Source organism: Apodemus sylvaticus, chromosome 5 (assembly GCF_947179515.1).
Source record: "Apodemus sylvaticus chromosome 5, mApoSyl1.1, whole genome shotgun sequence".
In the NCBI taxonomy this organism is placed as follows: domain Eukaryota; kingdom Metazoa; phylum Chordata; class Mammalia; order Rodentia; family Muridae; genus Apodemus; species Apodemus sylvaticus.
The window spans coordinates 104,520,765-104,545,245 of NC_067476.1; the positions used below are offsets into that span (position 1 = coordinate 104,520,765).

The 24,481-nt window shown below is 39.8% G+C and overlaps 1 protein-coding gene across 2 annotated transcripts in view; it reads left to right on the forward strand.

Moving 5' to 3' along the window:
* Positions 1-24,481, forward strand: part of Golm2 (golgi membrane protein 2) — a 78,787-nt gene that overhangs the window by 22,370 nt on the left and 31,936 nt on the right. For both annotated transcript variants that reach the window (XM_052183413.1, XM_052183414.1), the window contains exons 2-4: positions 19,214-19,268; positions 21,183-21,285; positions 23,597-23,687. In XM_052183413.1, the coding sequence (XP_052039373.1) occupies positions 19,214-19,268; positions 21,183-21,285; positions 23,597-23,687 (249 nt within the window). The remainder of the gene's footprint in view (positions 1-19,213; positions 19,269-21,182; positions 21,286-23,596; positions 23,688-24,481) is intronic.

Below are 24,481 nucleotides of genomic sequence, written 5' to 3' on the forward strand. Positions count from 1 at the left end.
GGCATCACATGCCTTTAGTCTCAACACTTGGGAGGCAGAGGCAGGCTCATCTCTAAGTTCGAGGCCAGCCTTGTCTACAGAGTGAGTTTCAGGGTAGCCAGGGCTACACAGAGAGACCCTATCTCAGAAATGTACAATAAAACTTGTTCTACTAAATCTGCAGGCGTTTTAACATCTGCGCTGTTTTACTCTTTAGTTAAAGCAAAGTCCTTTCTGTCAATCTTCTTACTTGTTCTTTGGATCTAATTCCTCTACCTTCTCAGAGACTTTTAATAAATCTCTCTGTAAATTTTCCCCTAGCATTTGAAAAATATTTGAATTCCCTCTTTGCAGTCAAATCTTTTTTTTTTTTAACAGTTCCACGTGAGTTTTATAGAGAGAGGAAAGGGCAAGGTGGTGGCAGAAAGAGAAAAGGGGAAGAGAGGGATCAGAGGGGCCTTTCTTTATATATGGATGGTGATGTAGTCACTGGTGAAGGTGGGAGGTGAGCCAAGTGGATTCTGAGAATATAGTGGCTGTTGCCTTGGCAAGAAGTGTGCAGGTCAAATGATTGCCTGTATGATGTCACAGGTTTCAGAGGTTCTGATACCAACATTCCTTCCTTCTTATTGTAAAGAGAAGGAAAAAAGGGGGGGGGGAGGAAGAAGCTGATGCTGAAAAGGGAATGAGGGTATTGTATCTCTTAAGCTGCTGCTTGCTGTATAGGGCGTCATCCATTTGGGGGTGTAGCTGACTTTCACCACAGAGATCCACTTGGTAAATGGTTCACATCCGGTTCCTCTGTGGACAGTGGCTGGCTCTTCTGTGGGCAGTGGCTGGTAATCCTGTAACAGGAACTGAGTAATAGTTTGGTTAGAGATTTTTTTGTATTTGTTGTTGAAGGAATGTAAAAACAAGATTAATGAGGAAGAGAGCAAATAATAATACCAGTAGGATGACTAGAGAATTGTTTTTTCTCATGCCTGCGTTTTCTTTTTCTGCTCCCCGTGTCTCAGCATCTTTTCTCCAGTGCTCTGTGCTCATGGCTCCCATGACCCCAAGTTTTCCCTTTCTTTTTATTTATTTATTTATTTATTTATTTATTTATTTAGGTTTTTTCAAGACAGGGTTTCTCTGTGTAGCCCTGGCTGTCCTGGAACTCACTCTGTAGACCAGGCTGGCCTTGAACTCAGAAATCCGCCTGCCTCTGCCTCCCAGAGTGCTGGGATTACAGGCGTGCGCCACCATGACCTGCATAGGTTTTCCGTTTCTTACTCACCTTTGCTGACTTCACCTCTTTTTACCACTGTTTTGTACTGCTCTTAACTTTTAGTTTGAATCCTCCTTATTTTATTCTTTTCCTAAGAAGCCATATTTGCTCACAAAACTTCAATTATGCATGCCCATGACTCCAGAATTTGTATCATTTAATCAAAACTCCCTTCTGTTTCTGGTATATTTCTATATCTCTAACCTTTGCAGTAACCTTCACTTATTGAGTACCCCGTATTTCTATGTGACCGGCTAATGGAATGAATGATTTCAGTGATTTAACGGACCAACCAAATACTTTGTATCTCCAGTGCTAGAATATAGTGCACTCAGAATGTACTTTATAAATTATTGATTGAATGAATTATGAATGTGTACCACAATACAATACAATACAATTTTAAAGCACAATTAATGAGTAAGTGAAAAAAATTGCGGTTCATCATTGCCAACCATGACCAAGGACTTTGCTCATTTAAAATATGTAACTAATAGAGCCAATGAGATGGTCAAGTAGGTAAATTGTACTTGATTACAAGCCTGATGACCTGAGTTCGACCTCTGGAACCCACATGGTGAAGGAAAGAACCAACTCCTGAAAGTTTTCCTTTGCCTATCACATATGGACATGAACATATAAACATGCAAATAAATACTATAATAAAATTATTTGTAAAAGTATGTGTCTTAAGAGTTTCTATTCCTGCACAAACATAACCAAGAAGCAAGTTGAGGAGGAAAGGGTTTATTTAGCTTACACTTCCACACAGCTGTTCATCACCAAAGGAAGTCGGGACTGGAACTCAAGCAGGAGCTGATGCAGAGGCCACGGAGGGATGTTACTTACTGTCTTGCTTCCCCTAGCTTGCTCAGCTTGCTTTCTTATAGAACCCAAGAGTGCCAGTCCAGGGATGGCACCGCCCACAAGGCACCACCCACCCTTGATCACTAATTGAGAAAATGTCTTACAGCTGGATCTCATGGAGGCATTTTCTCAACTGAAGCTCCTTTCTCTGTGATAACTCCAGCTTGTGTCAAGTTGACATAAAACCATCCAGTACAATTGACCTATTGTCAACTTGACACACAAAAACATCACCATTAAGCCTCAACCCTTACTATCTTATTCATCCCCAAGATCTAAATAACTTTAAAAGTCCCACCGTCTTGCATATTAAAATTTCAATCCCTTTAAAATATTCAATCTCTTTGAAAATCCAATGTCGTTTTACAATTAAAAGTCTCTTAACTGTGGGCTCTAGTAAAATACGTTCTTCCTTCAATAGGGAAAAATATCCAGTCACAATCAAAAGCAAAATTCAAACCCCAACTGTCCAATGTCAGGGATCCAACTCACAATGTCCGGGGCTCCTCCAAGGGCTTGGGTCACTTCTCTAGCTCTGCCCTTTGTAGGACACACCTTGTCTTCTAGTCTTCAGCTGACTGTCCACTGCTGTTGCTGTTCTTGGTGGTCAATTCATGGTACTGGCATCTTGAAAACACTCCTGTCTTCTGCTACAGCTAGGCTTCACCATTAGCCTCTCATAGGCTCTCTTCACCGTGCTAAGTCTCAACTCCTATACATGACCCCTTCAATCCTGGGCCATCAGTTCCATCTGAGACTGCATCTTCACCGATGGCCTTCCATGGCCTCTCACAGTGCCGAGCCTCAGCTGCTTCATGACCCCTTCATGCCTTCAAAACCAGTACCACCTGGGTAACTCTTACACATTACCAAGTCCAGCCACAGCACAAGGTAGAACCATGGCTGTCTCTGTGCTCTCAGAAAACACTTTCCAGAAGACTTCACCTCAATGATGCTGGTCTCTTAATCACTGCTAATTTCTTAGCTCTAGCTAACCAGTATCAATAGTCTCAGTAATGCAAAGTTTTCGCTTTTAGTAGTTCTGATTCATTGGGCTGGAGAGATGGCTCAGCAGTTAGGAACACTGACTGCTCTTCCAGAGGACCTGAGTTCAAATCCCAGCCACCACATGGTGGCTCACAGCCATCTGGAATGGGATCCAATGCCCTCTTCTGGTGTGTCCAAGGAGAATGACAGTGTACTCACATAAAATAAATAAAAAGTAAATAAATAAGTAGTTCTGATTCTTCAGCCTGAGCCAACCAAAACCACAGAATCAAACACAGCAACGGCCCTGATAAGAGTCTAATCTTCCCTTTGACATTTCACAAGCCAGGCCTTCTTCACTGTTCTCAACGCTGTCTTCCAAGCTCCTATAGACATCCCACAGAGCTAACATCCCAATGCCATAGGTGTGTGGGTTCATCTCTGGATCTTCAATCCTGTTCCATTGATCCGCCTGCCTGTCACTGTACCAATACCATGCAGTTTTTAACACTATTGCTCAGTAGTATTACTTGAGGTCAGGGATACTGATTCCCCCAGAATTTCACTCCTGGGCATATACCCAGAGGATTCCCCAGCATGTAATAAGGATATATGCTCCACTATGTTCATAGCAGCCCTATTTATAATAGCCAGAAGCTGGAAAGAACCCAGATATCCCTCAACAGAAGAATGGATGCAAAAAATGTGGTATATCTACACAATGGAGTACTATTCTATTAGAAACGATGAATTCATGAAATTCTTAGGCAAATGGATGGAGCTGGAGAACATCATACTAAGTGAGGTAACCCAGTCTCAAAAGATCAGTCATGGTATGCACTCACTAATAAGTGGATATTAGCCTGGAAAACTGGAATACCCCAAACATAATCCACAGATCAAATGAGGTATAAGAAGAACAGAGGAGTGGCCCCTGGTTCTGGAAAGACTCAGTGTAGCAGTATAAGGCAAAACCAGAACAGGGAAGTGGGAAGGGGTGGGTGGGAGAACAGGGGGAGGGAAGGGGGCTTATGTGACTTTTGGGGAGTGGGGGACCAGAAAAGGGGAAATCATTTGAAATGTAAATAAAAATATATCGAATAAAAAAAAAGAGAGAGAGGAAAAAAAAACATCCCAATGCCTCTTCTAGCTCAAAGTTCCACAGTTTTCCCCCAAACATGGTCAGGTTGTCACAGGAATACCCCATTATGCTGGTACCAATTTGTCTTAGTGTTTCTATTCCTGCACAAACATCATGACGAAGAAGCATGGGAAGGAAAGGGTTTATTCAGCTTACACTTCCACACAGCTGTTCATCACCAAAGGAAGTCAGGACTGGAACTCAAGCAGGTCAGGAAGCAGGAGCTGATGCAGAGGCCATGGCTTGCTCAGCTTGCTTTCTTATAGAACCCAAGACTACCAGTCCAGGGATGGTACCACCCACAAGGGGCCCTCCCCCCTTGATCACTAATTGAGAAAATGCCTTACAGCTGGATGTCATGGAGGCATTTTCTCGACTGAAGCTCCTTTCTCTGTGATAACTGCAGATTGTGTCAAGTTCACATACAAAACCAGCCAGTACAGTGTCACAAGACAAGCATGCTGCATGCTTTTAAACCAAGTACTCAGGAAGCAGGGGCAAAAATACTGTTGTAAGTTCAAGTCCAGCCTGGTGGTGAGTTCCAGGTCACCCACAGCTACATTAGAAGACTTTGACTTATACACCCCACCCCCATGTAACAAGGCATGATGTCTACTACTATTTCAAGAAAAACAGATCAGATATTACAGGTGTTTGTGCAATGTAAGATGTGAGAGGTCAAGGTTAATCTATATCAGATTTAATACATGTGCCTCGGTCATAGGCACATCTTTGGATTGGTATTGCTTGGAAGAGTATCCAAAATCTGTGTCTGTGACTTAGGGAACAGAGTTCTCATCTGTGAAATGGAGAATATCACTATGCCTACTTTGTAGGGTAGTTGTAAGCATTAAATGAAGTTATATATATCAAGGGAATTTATCACAGGATCTGGTGTAAAACAAGCATTTAATATGCATTCATTATGCTATAGTTTGGCTCTTTCTTTATGTGTATGAGTTTTGACTGAATGTATGTGGGTGTACCATGTGAGTGCCTATTGTCCTTGGATGCCAGAAGAGGCCATCAGATCCTCTGTAACTTGGAGTTAGACAGTTGTGAGCTGCCATATGAGTGCTGGGAACTGAAAAAGGTCCTTTGGGAAAATCAGCCAGTGCTCATGACTGCTGAACTCTCTCTCTAAACCCTAATTGAACATTGTGCACAGGTCCATGTGCTGAAGGTTTTGTTTCCAGTCCACAGGTGACAGGACTAGTGGTGAGGCCTGGTGGAAGAAAGGGAAGTATTGGGAGCAGACCCTCAAGGGTGGTCCTGATATCCTCGCCCATTTGCCTCCTCTCTTTTTGCTTCCCAGAAAAGAGCTGAACAGGCCTTTGCTGTGTGTTCCCTGTCACGGACAAAGGGACCAAGTGGCTGTGAACTGAAAATCTTTGAAAGGAAAACCTAAATAAATCTTACATTTTTGTAAGTTGATTATCAGTGACAGTTATTATAATATATTATATTATGTAATATGTTATTACAGTTATTAATACTGCTCTATTTTCATACAGCTGGCATGCTTTCTAGGCAGAAACAGTATAGATTCTGAATCTATTTATCAGAATCTCTTGAGTTCCTGTATTATCCCTAGGCTGCTAAATCATAGTGGGTGGTGAAGGGGAAAGACTTTGGACTTTTTGTTGTTGGTTTCTTTGTAAATTTTGAAGTCTGGTACTTGCTTTATTTATAGTGTAAGTTGACTTGAACTTTTGATTCTCCTGCCTTTGCTTCTCAGCTTCAAAAGTGCATGTTTATTACATTTATTTATTTATTTATTTATTTAGTGTGCATATGTGAGCCATAGCACATATTAAAGATTAGAGGATAACTTGTAATCATTGGTTCTCTCCTTCTATCCACCATGACGTTTCTTGGGAATCAATCTCAGGTTGTTATACTTGGAGACATGATCCTTAACCCACGGAACCATCTCACTGGCCAGATACATACATACATACATACGTACATACATACATACATACATACATGTATAACTACTAAATATATTAACTACTAAATATATTAAAGAGGATAGACTTGTTTGTAGAAGTCATTTGAATGTGAAATTGTTGTGGATGGCCCTGGTGCTGTTGTATTTTGATGTTAATTCCGCTTTCCCAGGAGGGGCTGTCTGGAAGGAGGAATGAGTCAGGTATTCACTTTACTTCTTGGGAATCATCCCCTAATGAATAAAGGAATCAATCACTGGGTGAGTAGGCGGGACCTCTGGGTTGGACGGAGGAAGAGAGGAAACAGGAGAGTCTTGTGGATGGAGATAGCAAGAGAGTAAGATGTAGCTACTAGTGTCTCCTGGCTCATGTTGAATCCACCAGGATTTGCCACTGGAGGATTTAAATTTAATATGGCTTACAAGATTAGGATTCTAGTTGTTGCCCCCAGAAATTGAGTTACCATTGTTTCAGCATTAAGTTTGTGTGGTGTTTTCCTTCACACAACTGTTCAACTGGGTTCAAGAGAGAAAGGAATGGCAGCAAAACGTGGGTCTGCTTGAGGTGTACCACAAAGGCCATGAGGTTTTGAAGCATGGGGCTGGTGTGGTAGCGACCCACCAGTGGGAACTTGGCTAGGTGGAGAGATTTTGGGAGCTCTGGGCCATAGAGTTTGCTGAGATGAGAACACCCAGGTGGAACCACGTGGCCCGCCTGGTGCCTGGCATAGTGCAGGAACTTGCTGTTCTTTTTTAATATTTCCCACAACATGAAATAGTTTTTAAATGAGGGGTGGTGAGGATCGGAGGCACACACCAAGACTGTCATCTTGTTGTGTTTGAGACAGGAGAAAGAAATGGCAGTAGCTTATTAAAAGCTAAATCTCTGAAGCCTCTGTAGTAGTTGGTCACAATGACAGTGAAACAGACACTGCTGAACTGTTTCAGGGTCCCTGATAAAAGGAGAGCAGAGCAGCAGAGCAACTGAGCTGGTGGCGGCTGCCAGGATTAGTCCAGCAAACCACGGAGGCTGGAGAGAGCGGTAAAGAATTTCAGAAAGGGCTGGCGGGAAAATAGGGGCAAAGTTTTAGGTGCTAGAGGATGAAAAATTAGAGAAAGTATATTGAAATACTTAGAGATGAATAAGAAGTATGCCGGGGAAATATAAGGGGATAATTCTTCCTGAGAAGAAGAGACAAGACCTGTACTTCAGAAAAGAGGGCATAAGAACAGTGTTACTGTCTGGACGTGAAGTGTCCTTAGAAAAGGCTTCTGTGCTTAGGGCTGAGTACCCAGGTGCTAGTGTAATTTTGGGAGGTCTGGAAACGAGGGGATGGAGCCAGACTGAAGGAAGTAGGTATCTGGGGGTGAGTTCGTAGAGGTATTTCAAAGAGGAAGACAGGAAGGGGACAGCCTCAGGATGACTCTCTCCCTCCACACAGTCCTGCTGCCACGATGTTCTGCTCAAATGCATAAAACCAGGTGACTAGACTATACTCTGCATTAATCCATGGTCCTTGTAGTTTGCTTCTCCAGTGAAAGTACTAACTGGGCCCCACTCTGTTCAGCGTCCAAGATCAGATGAGATCCTGTGCACTCAGGCCTGTATAACTATAGATTCCCTTAGGCTGATGTTTTGTCACAGCAGTGAGAAAAGTGAAAAAGAGACATTGGCAGGGCAGAGGCCAGAGAGTACAGTGGGTTGGCCTAGTTTTAGAGAGACTCCAAGTCCTAGGGATCAGTATTACAGAAAAGTGGAGGAGAGATGAACTCCTAAGACAACGAAAGCCTTGAAGGGGATTATGTGAGGAAGTTCAAAAGTCTGTGATGGCTAAGTAGTGTAGCTTAGTACACTGCGGCCTAGTCTGTAGTCTCTAGTCTGTAGACTTCAGGTTCAGTCTCAGCACTGCAAAAACTGGGTATGAAGGACAGCCTGCAATCCCAGCACTGAGGAGGTAGAGGCAGGAAAATTAATAGTTTCAAGGTTAACTGGCTGGTAGTTGTGCATGCTTTTAATCCCAACCCCTGGGAGGCAGAGGCAGGTATATCCTGTGAATTTGAGGCCAGCCTGGTCTACAGAGAAAGTTCCACAGCAGCCAGGGCTACATGAAAAACAAATAAACAAAAAAACCTTCAAAAAACAACTTTCCCTCCCCCCAGAAAATTCTTGAAAGCTAATTAAAAATATGCAAGAATGAATGAAAGCAATCCAAGTAGGGAAGAGTGCAAAGTACAAAGAGCATGGGGCATGCAGGCCCAGAGTCTCAGCACCCATACATTCAGTGTTCTACAAGTGTCAGGTGTCGAATACTTGGGGATAAGGATAAATAAGACGTAATTTCTTTTATGTAACAGTCCACTGACTGAGACATAATTCTTATACTCAGAATTCTTGATTCTGATAAACAGTGAGAGTTGAAAAAAAATATTTAAGTGGTGTTAGCATTGGAAACAGACCCGATAACTTTTCAAAGTTTTGTTTTTAAGGCTGCTTATAAGGAGGTAACTAGTAGAATCTGAGGCCAGGCAAGTTTTTCCAACATTGTAGAAGTTTTTTTTTCTTTCTTTATACATAGTGTTGTATTATATTTTTCACATAGGTCTTTAACTCCTGGGCTCAAGCAGTCTTTTTGTTGTCTGTCCAGTAGCTAGGAGTATATAACTGAAGGCCAATATTCCCAGCCACCATTTCAGATTTTGAAATCTGGATTGGTGACTCACTTTGTCACTGTTCTGTTACTAGAGAGAGACACCATGACTAAGGCAGTTGTTACAAAACATCTAATTGGGGCTTACTTACAATTTCAGAGGTTTAGTTCATCAGCAGCATCATGTAGGGGAACGTGGTAGCATGCAGGCAGGTGCTGGAGCAGTAGCAGAGAGCTACATCATAATCTGTAGGTAGAAAGAGAATCTCTAGGCTTGCTATGGACTTTTGAAACCTCAAAACCCACCCCCAGTGAACACTTCCTTTGATAGGGCTATACCTCCTAATCCTTCTAACCCTTTCTTTCAAGCAGTTCTACTCCCTGGTGACTACACATTCAAGTATATGGGCCATTCTTATTCAAACCACCACAGTGTCTGATTGTAGATGTGATTGGGCAAGAGATGGGCTGTGTTTGTGACTGTTACCTGTCTGGCCACCCTACAACACCACTCACCTGCAAAGAAACTTGAAAGAGAACATGTACATTATCTTTCTTGTTACATTTAAGTAACAATATTTTGCCTAGTTTAAGTAAAAGGCTGAAAATAGGACTAGGGATATGCCTATAGCTTAGTGGTAGAACACTTCCCTGACTTGTGGCCCTGGATTTAAATCCCAGTGCCAGAAAAACAAGATCACTGCAAAAGCTAGTAAGTAAGGAGGGAGAGAGGCTACCCAGAACCCAGAGAATGAGAATCCCTTTGTGAGATAAGTGGTAAATAATACTATATCCTGTCTAGAAGATATTTAGAAGCAGAGCTAAGTAATTTTAGAACTTTCTAGAGCATTTCGTATTTAACAGTGAGTATGGAAATGTGATGAGCCCAAATTAATTACTAATTAATTTCTAACTAATCAGTAGTAAGAACAAAAATTCTGGACTGAGCAGAGGGCTCAGTGGATAAGTGCACCTTGTTCTCTTCCATAGGACCTGAGTTTAGTTCCCAGCACCTGTGTTGAGTTGCTGATGACTTCCTGTAACTCTAGCTCCAGTGATTTTTCAGTTAGTGTCTCGTATCTTACTATACCGCAGACTCTACCTTGGCTGGCTTGTTGGTGTGCCTGTTTTCCCTCTCCTGCCCCCCACCATTTATGTGTGTATCTAATTCACATGTATTTATTGGGTGGGGAGCATGCTCATGTCACTGTACTTATGTGGAGGTCAGAAGGCAACCTCAGGAGTCATTTCTCTCCTACCTTGTGGGTTCTAGGGATCAGACTTGGTGACAAGCACCTTCAACCACTTAGCTATCACAAGGAGGTAGCTGCCTTTCTGTTCTTGAGTTTAGGAGTAAGTGGACCTTTTTATTATTATTATTTTTTTTTATTAATAAAAAGCCAAACAGCAAGTTCTTGAGGCTTTGGAAGCCATATAATTTCTGTCACTGTGGCCACAGCTATCACACAAGCATAAATACAGGCATTATAGCTCATTTCCCACGAGACTATTTAGAGACATTAGAAGTTGAGTTTTATGGAATATTTATCATGAAATATTCCTTGGAAAATTTTCCCCAACCAATAAAGTGTAACCAGTAGTTCTCAGCTTATTGTCATTATATAATCAGGCTTAGTTGAGAGATATTTATTCTCACATATAAGGTGATCTGATTTCATTTTGTCTAATCTTGTCCTCTCTGGTCTGCCCAGCATACTGTAGCCAAATTTATTTCAAAATTGCAACTTGGATATCATGATCTTGCTTGAAAAATCCTTTAAAGATTCCATGGAAATGCCCAGCATCTCTGGTAAGACCTTTGTACCATAGACCTGGATTGTTTTTAAAGAGATATATCTACTATTTCCCCTTAATTCATTATTTTCCAGCTCCTTGAGACTGATTACAAAATGTGAAGTGACTTTACTTCTAAGTTTTGGTGTATTCTCAAATGTCTTCTTTCCTCTTTACCTCCCCTACTTCCACATGGGTAAGAGTTACTCATTTATAGGAGTCACGTCAGACATTACTTTCCTCTCCTGAAGCCTCCTGTTTTCTACTGAGGCTGGATTTATGTGCTGTTTGATATGTCTATAAAACTCATCTTACCATTCTATAATTGCCTGTTTCCTTCAGTGTTTCTTTTGAATAAAGAGGTCCTCAAGCCCAGAGTGTTTGTTTATTTTTCTGTCTTTATTTTCCTGGGTGCTGTTCAGAGCACACTCAGCATTCTTATGGTCCTTTCCTTCTTGCATTATAAAGTGGAGATGTAAAAGAAAAATGTAGATGTAATTGATAGACAATTAACCCTTCTAAAGTATATATTTCACAGATTTTTTAAAGTAAATTTATAGTGTTGTATAACTGTTGTCACTGTCTTTTTTTCATTTTTTATTAGATATATTCTTTATTTACATTTCAAATGTTGTCCTCTTTCCTGGTTCTCCCCCCTCACCGAAAATCCCCTAACCCATCCTCCCTCACCTTGTTCACCAATCCACCCACTCCCGCTTCCCTGTCCTGGCATTCCCCTACACTGCAGCATAGAGCCTTCTCAGGACCAAGGGCTTCTCCCTTTAATGTCCAACAAGGCCATCTTCTGCTGCATATGCATCTGGAGCCATGGGTCCCTCCAAGTATACTCTTTGGTTGATGGTTTAGTCCCTGGGAGTTCTGGGGTTACTGGGTGTCAGTGAGTGTATACCATATATGTTCTTTTGTGATTGGGTTACTTCACTCAGGATATTTTATAGTTACATCCATTTTCCTAAGAATTTCATAAATTCATTGTTTTTACACTTGATCTTAGCCAAAAGGCCGAGAAGCGATATTCATTGTTTTTAATTGCTGAGTAGTACTCCTTTGTGTAAATGTACCACATTTTCTGTATCCATTCCTCTGTTGAGGGACATCTGGGTTCTTTCCAGCTCCTGGCTATTATAAATAAGGCTGCTATGAACATAGTGGAGCATATGTCCTTATTGCATGCTGGGAAATCCTCTGGGTGTGTGCCCAGGAGTAGTATAGCAGGGTCCTCCGGAAGTGTCATGTCCAGTTTTCTGAGGAACCGCCAGACTGATTTCCAGAGTAATTGTACCAGCTTACAATCCCACCAGCAGTGGAGGAGTGTTCCTCTTTCTCCACATCCTCGCCAGCACCTGCTGTCTCCTGAGTTTTTGATCTTAGCCATTCTGACTGGTGTGAGGTGAAATCTCAGGGTTGTTTTGATTTGCATTTCCCTGATGACTAAGGATGTTGAACATTTCTTTAGGTGCTTCTCAGCCATTTCATATTCCTCAGTTGATAATTCTCTGTTTAGCTCTGTCCCCCCCACCCTTTTTTTTTGTTTGGAATTTGGTTTTTTTGAGACAGGGTATAGCTCTGTATAGCTCTGGCTGTCCTGGAACTCACTATGTAGACCAGGCTGGCCTTGAACTCAGAAATCCACCTGTCTCTGCCTCCCAGAGTGCTGGGATTACAGGCGTGTGCCACCACAGCCCGACTGTTCCCTATTTTTTAATAGGGTTATTTGGTTCTCTGGAGTCTTAACTTCTTGAGTTATTTGTATATATTGGATATTAGCCCTCTGTCGGATGTAGGGTTGGTAAAGACCTTTTCCAAATTTGTTGGTTGCCATTTTGTACTATTAACAGTCTCCTTTGCCTTACACAAACTTTGTAATTTTATGAGGTCCCATTTATCAATTCTTGATCTTAGAGCATAAGCTATTGGTGTTCTATTCAGGAAATTTTCCCCTGTGCTCGTGTGCTCGAGGCTCTTTCCCACTTACTTGGACTTGAGTTTTGTACAAGGAGATAAGAACAGATCAATTTGCATTCTTCTGCATGCTGACCACCAGTTGAACCAGCACCATTTGCTGAAAAGGCTATATTTTTTCCACTGAATGGTTTTAGCTCCTTTGTTAAAGATCAAGTGCCCATAGGTGTGTGGGTTAATTTCTGGGTCTTCAATTATATTCTACCTGCCTGTCATTGTACCAATACCATTCAGTTTTTAACACTAGTGTTCAGTAGTACTGCTTGAGGTTCAGGATACTGATTCCCCCAGAAGTTCTTTTACTGTTGAGGATAGTTTTAGCTATCCTGGTTTTGTTTGTTGTTGTTATTCCAGATGAATTTGAGAATTGCTGTATGAAGAATTGAGTTGGGATTTTGATGGGGATTGCTTTGAATATGTAGATTGCTTTTGGCAAGATGACCATTTTTACTATATTAATCCTGTCAATCCTCCCAAGAACATGGGAGGTCGTTCCGTCTTCTGAGGGTCTTCTTCGATTTCTTTCTTCAGAGACTTGAAGTTCTTGTCATACAGATCTTTCACTTCTTTGGTTAGAGTCACACCAAGATACTTTATATCATTTGTGACTATTGTGAAGGGTGTCATTTCCCTTATTTCTTTCTCAACCTGTTTATTCTTTGAATATAGGAAGGCTACTGATTTGTTTGAGTTAATATTATATCCGGCCACTTTGCTGAAGTTGTTTATCAGCTGTAGGAGTTCTCTGGTGGAGGTTTTTTTTTTTTTTTTTTTTTTTTTTTGGTCACTTAAGTATATTATCATTTGCAAATAGTGATAGTTTGACTTCTTCCTTTCTAATTTGTATCCCTTTGACCCCCTTTTGTTAATTGCTCTAGCTAGAACTTCAAGTACTGTTTTGAATAGATAGGGAGAGAGAGGGCAGCCTTGTCTAGTCCCTGATATTAGTAGGATTGCTTCAGGTCTCTCTCCATTTAGTTTGATGTTGGCTACTGGTTTGCTGTATACTGCTTTTACTATGTTTAGGTATGGGCCTTGAATTCCTGATCTTTCCAAGACTGTTAACATGAAAGGATGCTGAATTTTGTCAAATGCTTTTTCAGCATCTATTGAAATGACTATGTGGGTTTTTTCTTTGAGTTTGTTTATGTAGTGGATTACATTGATGGATTTCTGTATAGTGAACCATCCCTGTATCCCTGGGACGAAGTCTATTTGATCATGGTGAGTGATTGTTTTGATGTGTTCTTGGATTCGGTTGGCAAGAATTGAGTTATTTTTGCATCAATATTCATGAGAGAAATTGGTCTGACGTTCTCTTTCTTTGTTGGATCTCTGTGTGGTTTTGATATCAGCGTAATTGTGGCTTCATAGAACGAGTTGGGTAGTGGTCCTTCTGTTTCTATTTTGTGGACTAGTTTGAAGAGTATTGGTGTTAGATCTTTGAAGGTCTGATAGATTTCGGCACTAAAACCATCTGGTCCTGTGCTTTATTTGGTTGGGAGACTGTCAATGACCACTTCTATTTCTTTAGGGGTTATGGGACTGTTTAGATGGTCTATCTATACTGATTTAACTTTGGAATTTGGTATCTGTCTAGAAAATTGTCCATTTCATCCAGATTTTTCAGTTGTGTTGAGTATAGGCGTTTGTAGTAGGATCTAATGATTTTTTTTTAATTTCTTCAGTTTCTGTTATATCTCCCTTTTCATTTCTGATTTTTGTTAATTTGGATACCGTCTCTGTGCCCTCTGGTTAATCTGCCTAATAGTTTATCTATCTTGTTGGTTTTCTCAAAGAACCAGCTCCTAGTTTTGTTGATTCTTTGTATAGTTCTTTTTGTTTCTACTTGGTTGATTCAGGGTTGGCTGAAGCCCTGAGTTTGATGATTTCCTGCCATCTACTACTCTTGAGTGTATTCTGTTCTAGAACTTTCAGGTGTAGTGTTGAACTGCTAGTATATGCTCTCTCCAGTTTCTTTTGGAGGCACTCAGAGCTATGAGTTTTCCTCTTAGCACTTCTTTCATTGTGTTCCATAAGTTTGGGTATGTTGTGCCCTCATTTTCATTAAATTCTAAAAAGGCTTTGATTTCTTTCCTTATTTCTTCCTTGACCGAGGTATCATTGAGTAGGGCATTGTTCAGCTTCCATGTGTATGTGGGCTTTCTTTTGTTTTTGTTGCTATTGAAGACCAGCCTTAGTCCATAGTGATCTGATAGGAGGCATGGCATTATTTCAATCTTCTATTTGTTGAGTTTTGTGTGTGTGTGTGTGTGTGTGTGTGTGTGTGTGACTGATTATATGATCAATTTTGGAGAAGGTACCATGAGGTGCTGAGAAGTAGGTATATTCTTTTGATTTGGGATGAAGTGTTCTGTAGATATCTGTTGAATCCATTTGGTCCATAACTTCCATTAGTTTCAGTGTATCTCTGTTTAGTTAGTGTTTCCCTGCTCTGTTGAAGTCACCCACAATGATTGTGTGAGGTGCAGTGTGTGCTTTCAGCTTTAGTAAAGTTTCTTTTATAAATGTGGATTTGGAGCATAGATATTCAGAATTGAGAGTTCTTCCTACTAGATTTTTCCTTTGATGAGTATGAAGTGTCCTTCCATGTCTTTTTTGATGACTTTTGGTTGAAAGTCAATTTTATCCGATATTAGAATGGCTACTCCAGCTTGTTTCCTGGGACCATTTGCTTAGAAAATTGTTTCCTAGCCTTTTACTCTGAGGTAGTGTTTGTCTTTGACACTGAAGTACGTTTCCTGTATGCAGCAAAATGCTGGGTCCTGTTTATGTATCCAGTCTGAGAGTCTATGTCTTTTTACTGGGGAATTGAGTCCATTGATGTTAAGAGACATTAAGGGATAGTGATTGTTGCTTCCTGTTATTTTTGTTGTTAGAGGTGGAATTATATTTGTGTGGCTATCTTTCAGGTTTGTCGAAAGATTACTTTCTTGCTTTTCCTAGGAAGTAGTTCCCCTCCTTGTTTTAGAGTTTTCCATTTATTATCCTTTGTAGAGCTGGATTTGTGGAAAGATATTGTATAAATTTGGTTTTGTCATGGAATATCTGCTGGGTATAGTAGCCCAGGCTGGCACTTGAGTTCTCTCAGGGTCTGTATAACATCTGCCCAGGATCTTCTAGCTTTCATAGTCTCTGGTGAGAAGTCTGGTGTAATTCTGATAGATATGACTTTATATGTTATGTGACCTTTTCCCCTTACTGCTTTTAATATTCTTTCTTTGTTTTGTGCATTTGGTGTTTTGATTATTATGTGCCAGGAAGAGTTACTGTTCTGGTCCAGTCTGTTTGGAGTTCTGTAGGCTTCTTGTATATTCATGGGCACCTCTTTCTTTAGGTTAGGGAAGTTTCCTTCTGTAATTTTGTTGAAGATATTTATGGCCCTCAAGTTGTAAATCTCTCTCTTCTATACCTATAATACTTAAGTTTGGTCTTCTCATTGTGTCCTGGATTTCCTGGATGTTTTGGGTTACCAAGTTTTTGCATTTTGCATTTTCTTTGACTGCTGAGTCAATGCTTTCTATGGTATCTTCAGCACCTGAGAATCTTTTATCTCTTGTATTCTGTTGTTGATGCTTACACCTGTGACTCCTGATTTCTTTCTAATGTTTTCTGTCTCCAGAGTTTGTCCCTTTGTGATTTCTTTGTTGTTTCTACTTCCATTTTTAGATTCCGGATGGTTTTGTTCAGATCGTTCACTTGTTTGTTTTTTCCTTGTAATTCTTTAAGGGATTTTTGTGTTTCCTCTTTAAGGACTTCTGTTGACCAATGTTCTCCTGTATTTCTTAAGGGATTTTTGTGTTTCCTTTTTAAGGGCTTCTACCTATTGACTCATGTTCTCCTGTATTTTTTAAGGGAGTTATGTTTAGCTGGTCTTGCTATCTCTGACTATGGCTTATCGTTTATCTGTCCTGCAAGCCTCTGTATCTGTGCTCCTGGAAGACCCGTTTTCTCTGTGCACAAAAGTATGAGGTACTCCTGGGAGACCCCTCTCTTGTAGTAATATTTGTGTGTGTAGCTCAGTGGCTCAGGAACAGCTCTGGGTGTGACAGAAATCAGAAGACTCCTGTCCCCTGCTGCTCCTAGGCTCTTGTGACCTCAGGGTTTTGGGCTGTTTCCTCTGAGCAGCAGGGGTGGTCCTACCTGTGCTGTCTGGCCTCTTCACACTCCTGGGTGATCATCTACCTCCTTGCGCCACCTGGATATGGTGCGTTGTCTGTTGTCACTGTGTAATTCTAAAACATTTTCATTTCTCAAAAAGAAAGCTTGAGCACATTAAGAAGTCATTCTTATGGCTAGGGATAGTGTTGAGATGTAGAGCATGGACTTGTGAAAGACTCTGAGTTCATCCTTAGAGACTTCTTGTAACCTTCCCTTCCCAGATGGTAGCCATTGTCTTTCTGTCCCTGTGGACTGGCCTTTTCTGTGTATTTCCTATGGGTGGGGTCGGAATTGTTTTGCCTTTTTGTGAGTGTCTTCTCTCACTTGCCTGTGTGGAGTTCTCAAAGTGTGTCTGTGTTAGGTTATGCACCAGTAGTGTTTCATTCCTCTTCATAACTCTGCATCAGCCTTATTTAATGTTGCTTCTTCAAGTCCCCAAGACATCAGTGAGACTGCTTGGCTCCTGCTCTCGGAACAGTCCTGCTCTTTGTTTATGGATGAACTTTCACCTTAATAACTAAGCCATTGGGACTCAGGGTGAAGGTTAGACCCTGCTTAATTTGAAAAGACCTTCCTTGCCTTTTCTGCTCCAGCTCCTTTTTCTACTATTCTTTCTTGTGTAACACCAGATAGCACTCTGGAGTGTTCCTATATACCTCAGACCTCTGGACTGTATACATTTTTTTTTTTGGTTACTTTCTCTTTCTGAGGGGCTCTTTTCTATTTGCTTCAACTTTAAAATCCCAACCTTAAATTCCTAATTCAGACAGAATCCTTTCCATAAAATCTCTGAATTGTCATAGGAATTATGAATTACGAATTGACACTGTTCTTATGTTTTCTCTGTTGTTTGATATTCTTGCCAGTATGTTGGCACTAGATGGTAGGAGAAAGGGAATGAGTCTTGATAGTGTAGGATAGTGTAAGATCTGGTAGGATGGCAGTAAGCCTGATGAACCTGAGTCTCATTGCCTGGATTCATGTGGTGGAAGAAAAAAATTATTTTCCTGCAATTGTTCCCTGACCTCTGTGTACTTTATATGTGTACACACACACACACACACACACACACACACACACTATTATAAAACAAAATATAGTATAAGAGAAGTCTTTGTGGTGATGGGATAACTTATGTGTTTTGACTATTATTAAGGTTTCACAGGCCAACACATATGATTAAATGACATAGAACATAGAACTATACATAGTTGTTATGTTAGGGCCCTAATTTTGAAGTTGGTCTAATATTTATATACACTGGGAGAAATTATTTGAGAGTTACATCAGATATCTATGCAATATTCTATACTTCAAATCAGAAATTTAAAAATATTTAGAAATTGAGTTGGTATTTATCATTTGCCTCTTGTATGGTTACTTTGGATCATTATAAATCTGGCCTACTTTTGGGTAACGATACCCATTTGTAGTGATATTTTACTTATGCTTTACAATTAGGCAAATGAAAAATAAGAGTATAAAGGGGAAAATGAAAATATTTTAAAACATAACAAATTTTTTGTTGTTCAAGTGTGTGTGTGTGTGTGTGTGTGTTTGTTTTTGTTTTTGTTTTTGTTTTGAGTGGTAAGCCTTAGCTTCAGTCAGGATTTGTACCCCGTGTTCTTAGCATCCATGTGTATTGACTTCTAAAGGACCGTTACCATGGCTTTAGTTACCATGGCTTTAGTTACCATGGCTTTGAATCTTGAGCACATACCTGAACACAGAAAACTGTTGCCCTGGAACAACCAGATAAGCAGGAATCACTTTGATTCAAATGTTTCAAAGAGTTAATCTTATTCTAATATTGAGTTAGTGAGAGGTCTTCTGTAAGTTTGGGGTAGGGAAGTCAATAAATGATGTTCATTTCAAACTTTAAAACATTGAAAATTATTATACTGTGTATCAGGTAAACATTCCCGTTCAATTTAAAAATAAACATTACAAAATCAGAATTTGTCTCTTAATTCTTTTTGAAGTAGAGGTAAAGTATAAATAGTTCAAAGTGAATTATGAGTAAATATGAATGAAATGACATATTCTTGGTAAGTGAAATGATGCACACATGTAAGCACTAGAGGTGGAGGCATGAAAATCAGGGGTTCAAGGTCATCCTTGACTTTACTGAGGAGAGCCAGGTGGTGGTGGTGGCGGCATGCACTTTTAGTTATAGCACTGGAAGCAGAGGCAGGCAGACATCTAGAGTTTATGACCAGCCTGCTCTACATAGCAGTTCCAGACTCACCAGTGCTATACAAAAAGACCTTGTCTCAAAAAGAAAAACATAAACCAAACAACAGCAACAACAAAAATAACATAGGAAGTTCAAGATTAGTGTGAGCTACATAGGACACTGTGTTAAGGAAAAGAACTATATATTATTAAAATGAAAACAATTTCTTTTTTAGGTTAAGCTACAAAACAACATATCATATCAGATGGCAGACATACATCATTTAAAGGGTAAGAAATTTTAATTTTAGATTTATTTATTATGTATGCAGTGTTCTGCCTGCACATAGGCTTGCAGGCCAGAAAAGGACACCAGATCTCATTATAGATGTTTACGAGCCACCATGAGATTGCTGGGAATTGAACTTAGGACCTCTGGAAGAGCAGTCGGTGCTCTTAACCGCTGAGCCATCTCTCCAGCCTCCAAGAGACTTAATTATAGAGTAAAGGTAAAGACTACTTCGTGTTTGAAATCCTCAAGAATTAAGTAGTAGATGGCTAAGCCAGGGAGTGGTGACACATGCCTTTCACCCCCCCCCCCCATTCCTGAGGCATTCTGCAAGTAAATCTCTGAACTCCGAATGCATCTGTACGCATTTGTACAAGCACATAAACACATATAAAAATTTTTCAAAGAAAATTGAACTGTAGCTTATGTGGCCATTACATTTCTAGGGAAAAAAAAGATGGAGTTCTTATTCTGTATTGTGTCTAATCTGCTAACATTACCCATTCAGATTTGAGGATGCTTTGGTGAGATAGAAAGGAACCTGGGATGTAGAGAAATAAGTAATAAATTTGCTCTAACTTTAAAAATAAATTATTGAGTTTTCTATTTCTGTGATAAAACACCCTGACCAAAAGCAACCTGGGGAGGAGAGGGCTTGTTTCCTGTTATAGACGGTAGTCTGTTATCCAGGGACATGAAGGCAAGAACTGATGAAGAAGACATCATTTTGCTTGCTTTCCATGGCTTGCTCAGCCTGCTCTTATAGCATTCAGGACCAGCTTCCATGTTTTAGATGAAGTGATAGGAATAGCTACCACTTTTATAGAAAAGAATAGGCAAAGAGAGCAAGCTCCTCACTTAGGTTACATCACTTTCTCTGTCAGCTTGCCTTTCTGAATTGAGGCATGTGATGGCTTAATCTTCATTGTCATCTTGACTGGATTTATAATCACTTGAGAGAAACAACTCTGGCTACTTCTGTTAGGGTGTTTCCAGAGAAATGTCATGGAGGAGCTAAAACTTACCCTGAATGTGAGTGTCACTATTCCATAAGGTTTTTAGTTAAGAGGTCTTCCTGTGTAGCCAAGGCTACCTTGAGACTTACAGTGACTCTTATAATAGCAGCTTCATTGAACATTATCTTTGAGCTTGTATTAAGAAAATACCCTCCCTTCCCCCATCCCCCCCTTCATGGTGGTGGAGGCGCACACCTTTAATCCTAGCACTTGGGAGGCAGAGGCAGGCGGATTTCTGAGTTCCAGGCCAGCCTGGTCTACAGAGTGAGTTCTAGGACAGCCAAGGCTACACAGAGAAACCCTGTCTCAGAAAACGAAGAGAGAGAGAGAGAGAGAGAGAGAGAGAGAGAGAGAGAGAGAGAGATTGATTGATTACTAGAGTCATCTCCGTGATCCTTATATGATCCATAGTCTGAACACTGAAAAAGGCATCAGTAAGCCCTGCAGCTTGCTGACCATCCGGCTTAGCCTGCTCAGGGAGCTGATCTCAGGGAAGGACCTCATCTCAAAACCTCAAGAGGGAAGGCTGGAGAGATGGTGTGACAGGTAAGAATATGTAGTGCTCTTGAGAAGGATCCAGGTTTGGTTCTAGGACACACGTGATGGCTTATAGCCATATGTAACTCCAGATGTAGGAGACCTAACACCTCCTCTGACCTACAGGGGCTCCTACACATGTGGGGTCACTGATAAACACTCAGGCACACAAAAATAACAAAAACAACCAAGGAGCTACACCCAAGGTTGTCCTCTGACTACACATGTTATCTAACTTCCTGAGAATCTGAGTAGAAAAATTGAAAATGTATATAATTAAAAGACCATTCTATAGATTCTCAATAGAAAGTATTGCAGTAAGTAAATTTGATTCTTCTCTGGCTCCTTCCCTTGTCTGGCTAGAGCAACTGGCTGAGCTTCGTCAGGAGTTTCTTCGACAAGAAGATCAGCTTCAAGACTACAGGAAAAATAACACATACCTTGTAAAGCGGCTGGAATACGAGAGGTAAGATGCCACATGCAGCAGCCTCCGAGTGTCTCAGATGTGTGTGCAGCTTATGTGCGTAATGCAATTCTTCCTACCTGCCCTCTATCCTTTCTTTCATTTTCTTCATCTTATCTTTTAAAGGTTCTTGTAAATTTACAATCTTTTATTTTAATATGTTAAACACTATGAAAACATCTCTTATGTTATCTAGATTGTCAAACAGAAAACCCTTATGACAGCAAGTTTTGTCGAATGGGATATAGTAAGGACTAAAACAAGACTTTCTTTTTGAGGGACTTCCAGAAGATGGAAACAACTCTGGGGCACATCCTCAGTGTTGCTAAGGAGTGTGTGCTCCTGCTCTTGAGCTGTTCCCTTACTCACACTTCTAAATAGGGAGGAGGTGGGGGACTTCTTAGAGCCCTGTAGGTTTAATCAGGTTTATGATAAAGGGTTGAGTTTTTTAGGTTTGTACACCAGAAGTTAGGCTCAACAGTTTTTCTGTCTCTCTCTTTTTTCTTTCTTTCTTTCTTTCTTTCTTTCTTTCTTTCTTTCTTTCTTTCTTTCTTTCTTTCTTTCTTTCTTTCTTTCTTTCTTTCTTTCTTTTCTTTTCCTTTCCTTTCCCTTTCTTTCTTTCTTTCCTTTTTTCTTTCTTTCTTTCTTTCTTTCTTTCTTTCTTTCTTTCTTTCTTTCTTTCTTTCTTTCTTTCTTTCTTTCTCTTTCCTTCCTTCCTTCCTTCCTTCCTTCCTTCCTCCCTTCCTCCCTCCCTTCCTTCCTTCCTTCCTTCCTTCCTTCCTTCCTTCCTTCCTTCCTTCCTTCCTTTTTGGTTTTTCGAGACAGGGTTTCTCTGTGTAGCCCTGGCTGTCCTGGAACTCACTCTGTAGACCAGGCTGGCCGCGAACTCAGAAATCTACCTGCCTCTGCCTCCCAAGTGCTGGGATTACAGGTGTGTGCCACTATGCCCACCTAGTTTTTCTGTTTCTTAATTATGTATGTATAATTGCTTACTATATGAATATTTTAACCTGCCAGTATTCAGTGTTTTTTCTAGCATACCAATTTCTTAAAACTTAGATTCTACAAACTTGTGAAATCACTGTAGAAATTTTCCTTTTCTCAGTATTATTTGGACCAATAAGATGGCTCAGTGGGATGGCTTTCTGTGCAAGTCTGATTATCTGAGTGTGGCCTCTGGATCCTGTCATGGAAAACAGAGCCCTAACTTCCAAAAGTTATCTTCTAACATCTGCGCGTGTCCGTGGCACACTGTGCTGCTCATGTGTCTACAAGTAGATACATAAGTGCAGACATCATATACACAACTATGACATAACAATAATAATGCTAAAGTAAAATAAGTAAATGTAGATAGTTCCATTTTTATTTTTGTATATTTTTTTGAGATTTTTTTTCCTCTTAATATTTCACTAGTATGTATTCACAGGCATACCTTTACTGAACGTGTTTTCTCAGTCGGCTGCTTGTATAGCATGGGTGAGAGATTATTTTCTGAATAACTGTTAATTTACAACTGGGATGTTTCCTCATAACCCCGCCAGCATTGTTTATAGTTTGAATTTAATTTGGTCTTTAGATGTAAGAGTAAGATACTATAATAATATTAAGATAGGAAGTTTAATTTGTGATAATAATGTGAACATTAAAATGTGTCTATGTATTCATTAAGTTTAATTTGTGATAATATGAACATTAGCATGTATCTATGTATTCATTAAGTTTAATTGCAATAATAACGTGACATTAGCATGTGTATATTTAGTTCTTGTTTCTATTTTCAAGAATGTCTTTTGTATTCTTTGACTACTTGTCCAGCAGAAAGTCACCATTTTTACCTGTTTTGACTTTTTTTCTTGATACTATACGATTTCTTCCTTTCCCTTCATTCTACAGTATAAACTTGAATTGTGGTAAAGCACTGTTGAAGACATGAGTCTCTGTCATTCTTTATTGGCTCCTAACTCTAGCATTTCTCATCTGTTTGATGAAAACCGAGAGTTTTTTTTTCTTTTATACAGCATTTTTCTTTGCTGTGATTGAAATTGGTCTTGACAATTGTTTCTTTATAGATATAATTCATAAAACACTTGTGAAAAGCTTGCTTGCTTCTGCCTGCTTTCTGCTTTTTTCAGTTAACTTTAGCAGTATTCCCTGCTCCCCCAAGGTAAAGATTCAAGTATTTATGATTTTTGACTGCATTTCACTGTTTCTCAACTGAATGATGTTGTGTCTTTCTAAATGTGTGTGTGGCTTCTGAACAGACTTGGAGCACTCAGTCCAATGTAGTCTAAAGAATAACTTTCTAATTTAGTTTTCAGTGTGGACAACAGATCAAGGAGTTAAGAGCACAACATGAAGAAAATATTAAAAAATTAGCAGATCAGTTTTTGCAGGAACAAAAGGTAAATTAAAAATAAGTATTTAAATAATGTATGCTTTGGTTATAATGTCTTCATTTAATTTAGAAGTAGATGGTTTTTGTATAACACATTAAGATTTCTAGTCTGCCTGATTTAAAAAAAGATGTATATTTGCTGAGTAAAATGGATGTGTATAAAAGTATATCAACTTACTTGCTTTTTCTTATGGTTAGGAATCAGACCTAGGGCTTTGCACAGGCTAGGCAAATTATTATTACGGTTGTTATTGCTGTCAATGTCAGATTCTAAGGTGCATGGCGTTTTACTGAAAAGACTTCCTTTCTCCGTCCTTCCTCCTTTTTTGAATCCCTTTCTCTTAGTGTATAGCTCAAATGGCCTTGAATTCACAATCCCCTTGCCTGAGTATTCCAAATTACAGGTGGATAACATCCATATCCAGCTTCATTTTTGTATTTTCTTTTCTTTTGAGAAAATAGTACAGAATTGTCAAGTTTTTTCTTATTAGTCTCTAGTAGTCTGATGCCCTGTCTTAAAACAGAAATAACACGACAAGATACTGTATAACTGATTTTGATTCGTACTCTCTTAAAGTACTGTGGGCCAGATTCATGGCTTCATATATGCTAAGTTTATGTTTTGTTGAGCTACATGCCCAACTGTGCCTTATACTTTTTGAGTCAGCAAATGATTTATTCATTTTGAGTTGAGCTATCATAAAGGTCATTGTAGAAATAGAGGGATTTTTTTTTAAAGCTCACTAACCATTATGGACATGAGTTATTTTTTATATCTTTAAATCTCAGCTGGTTAAATGT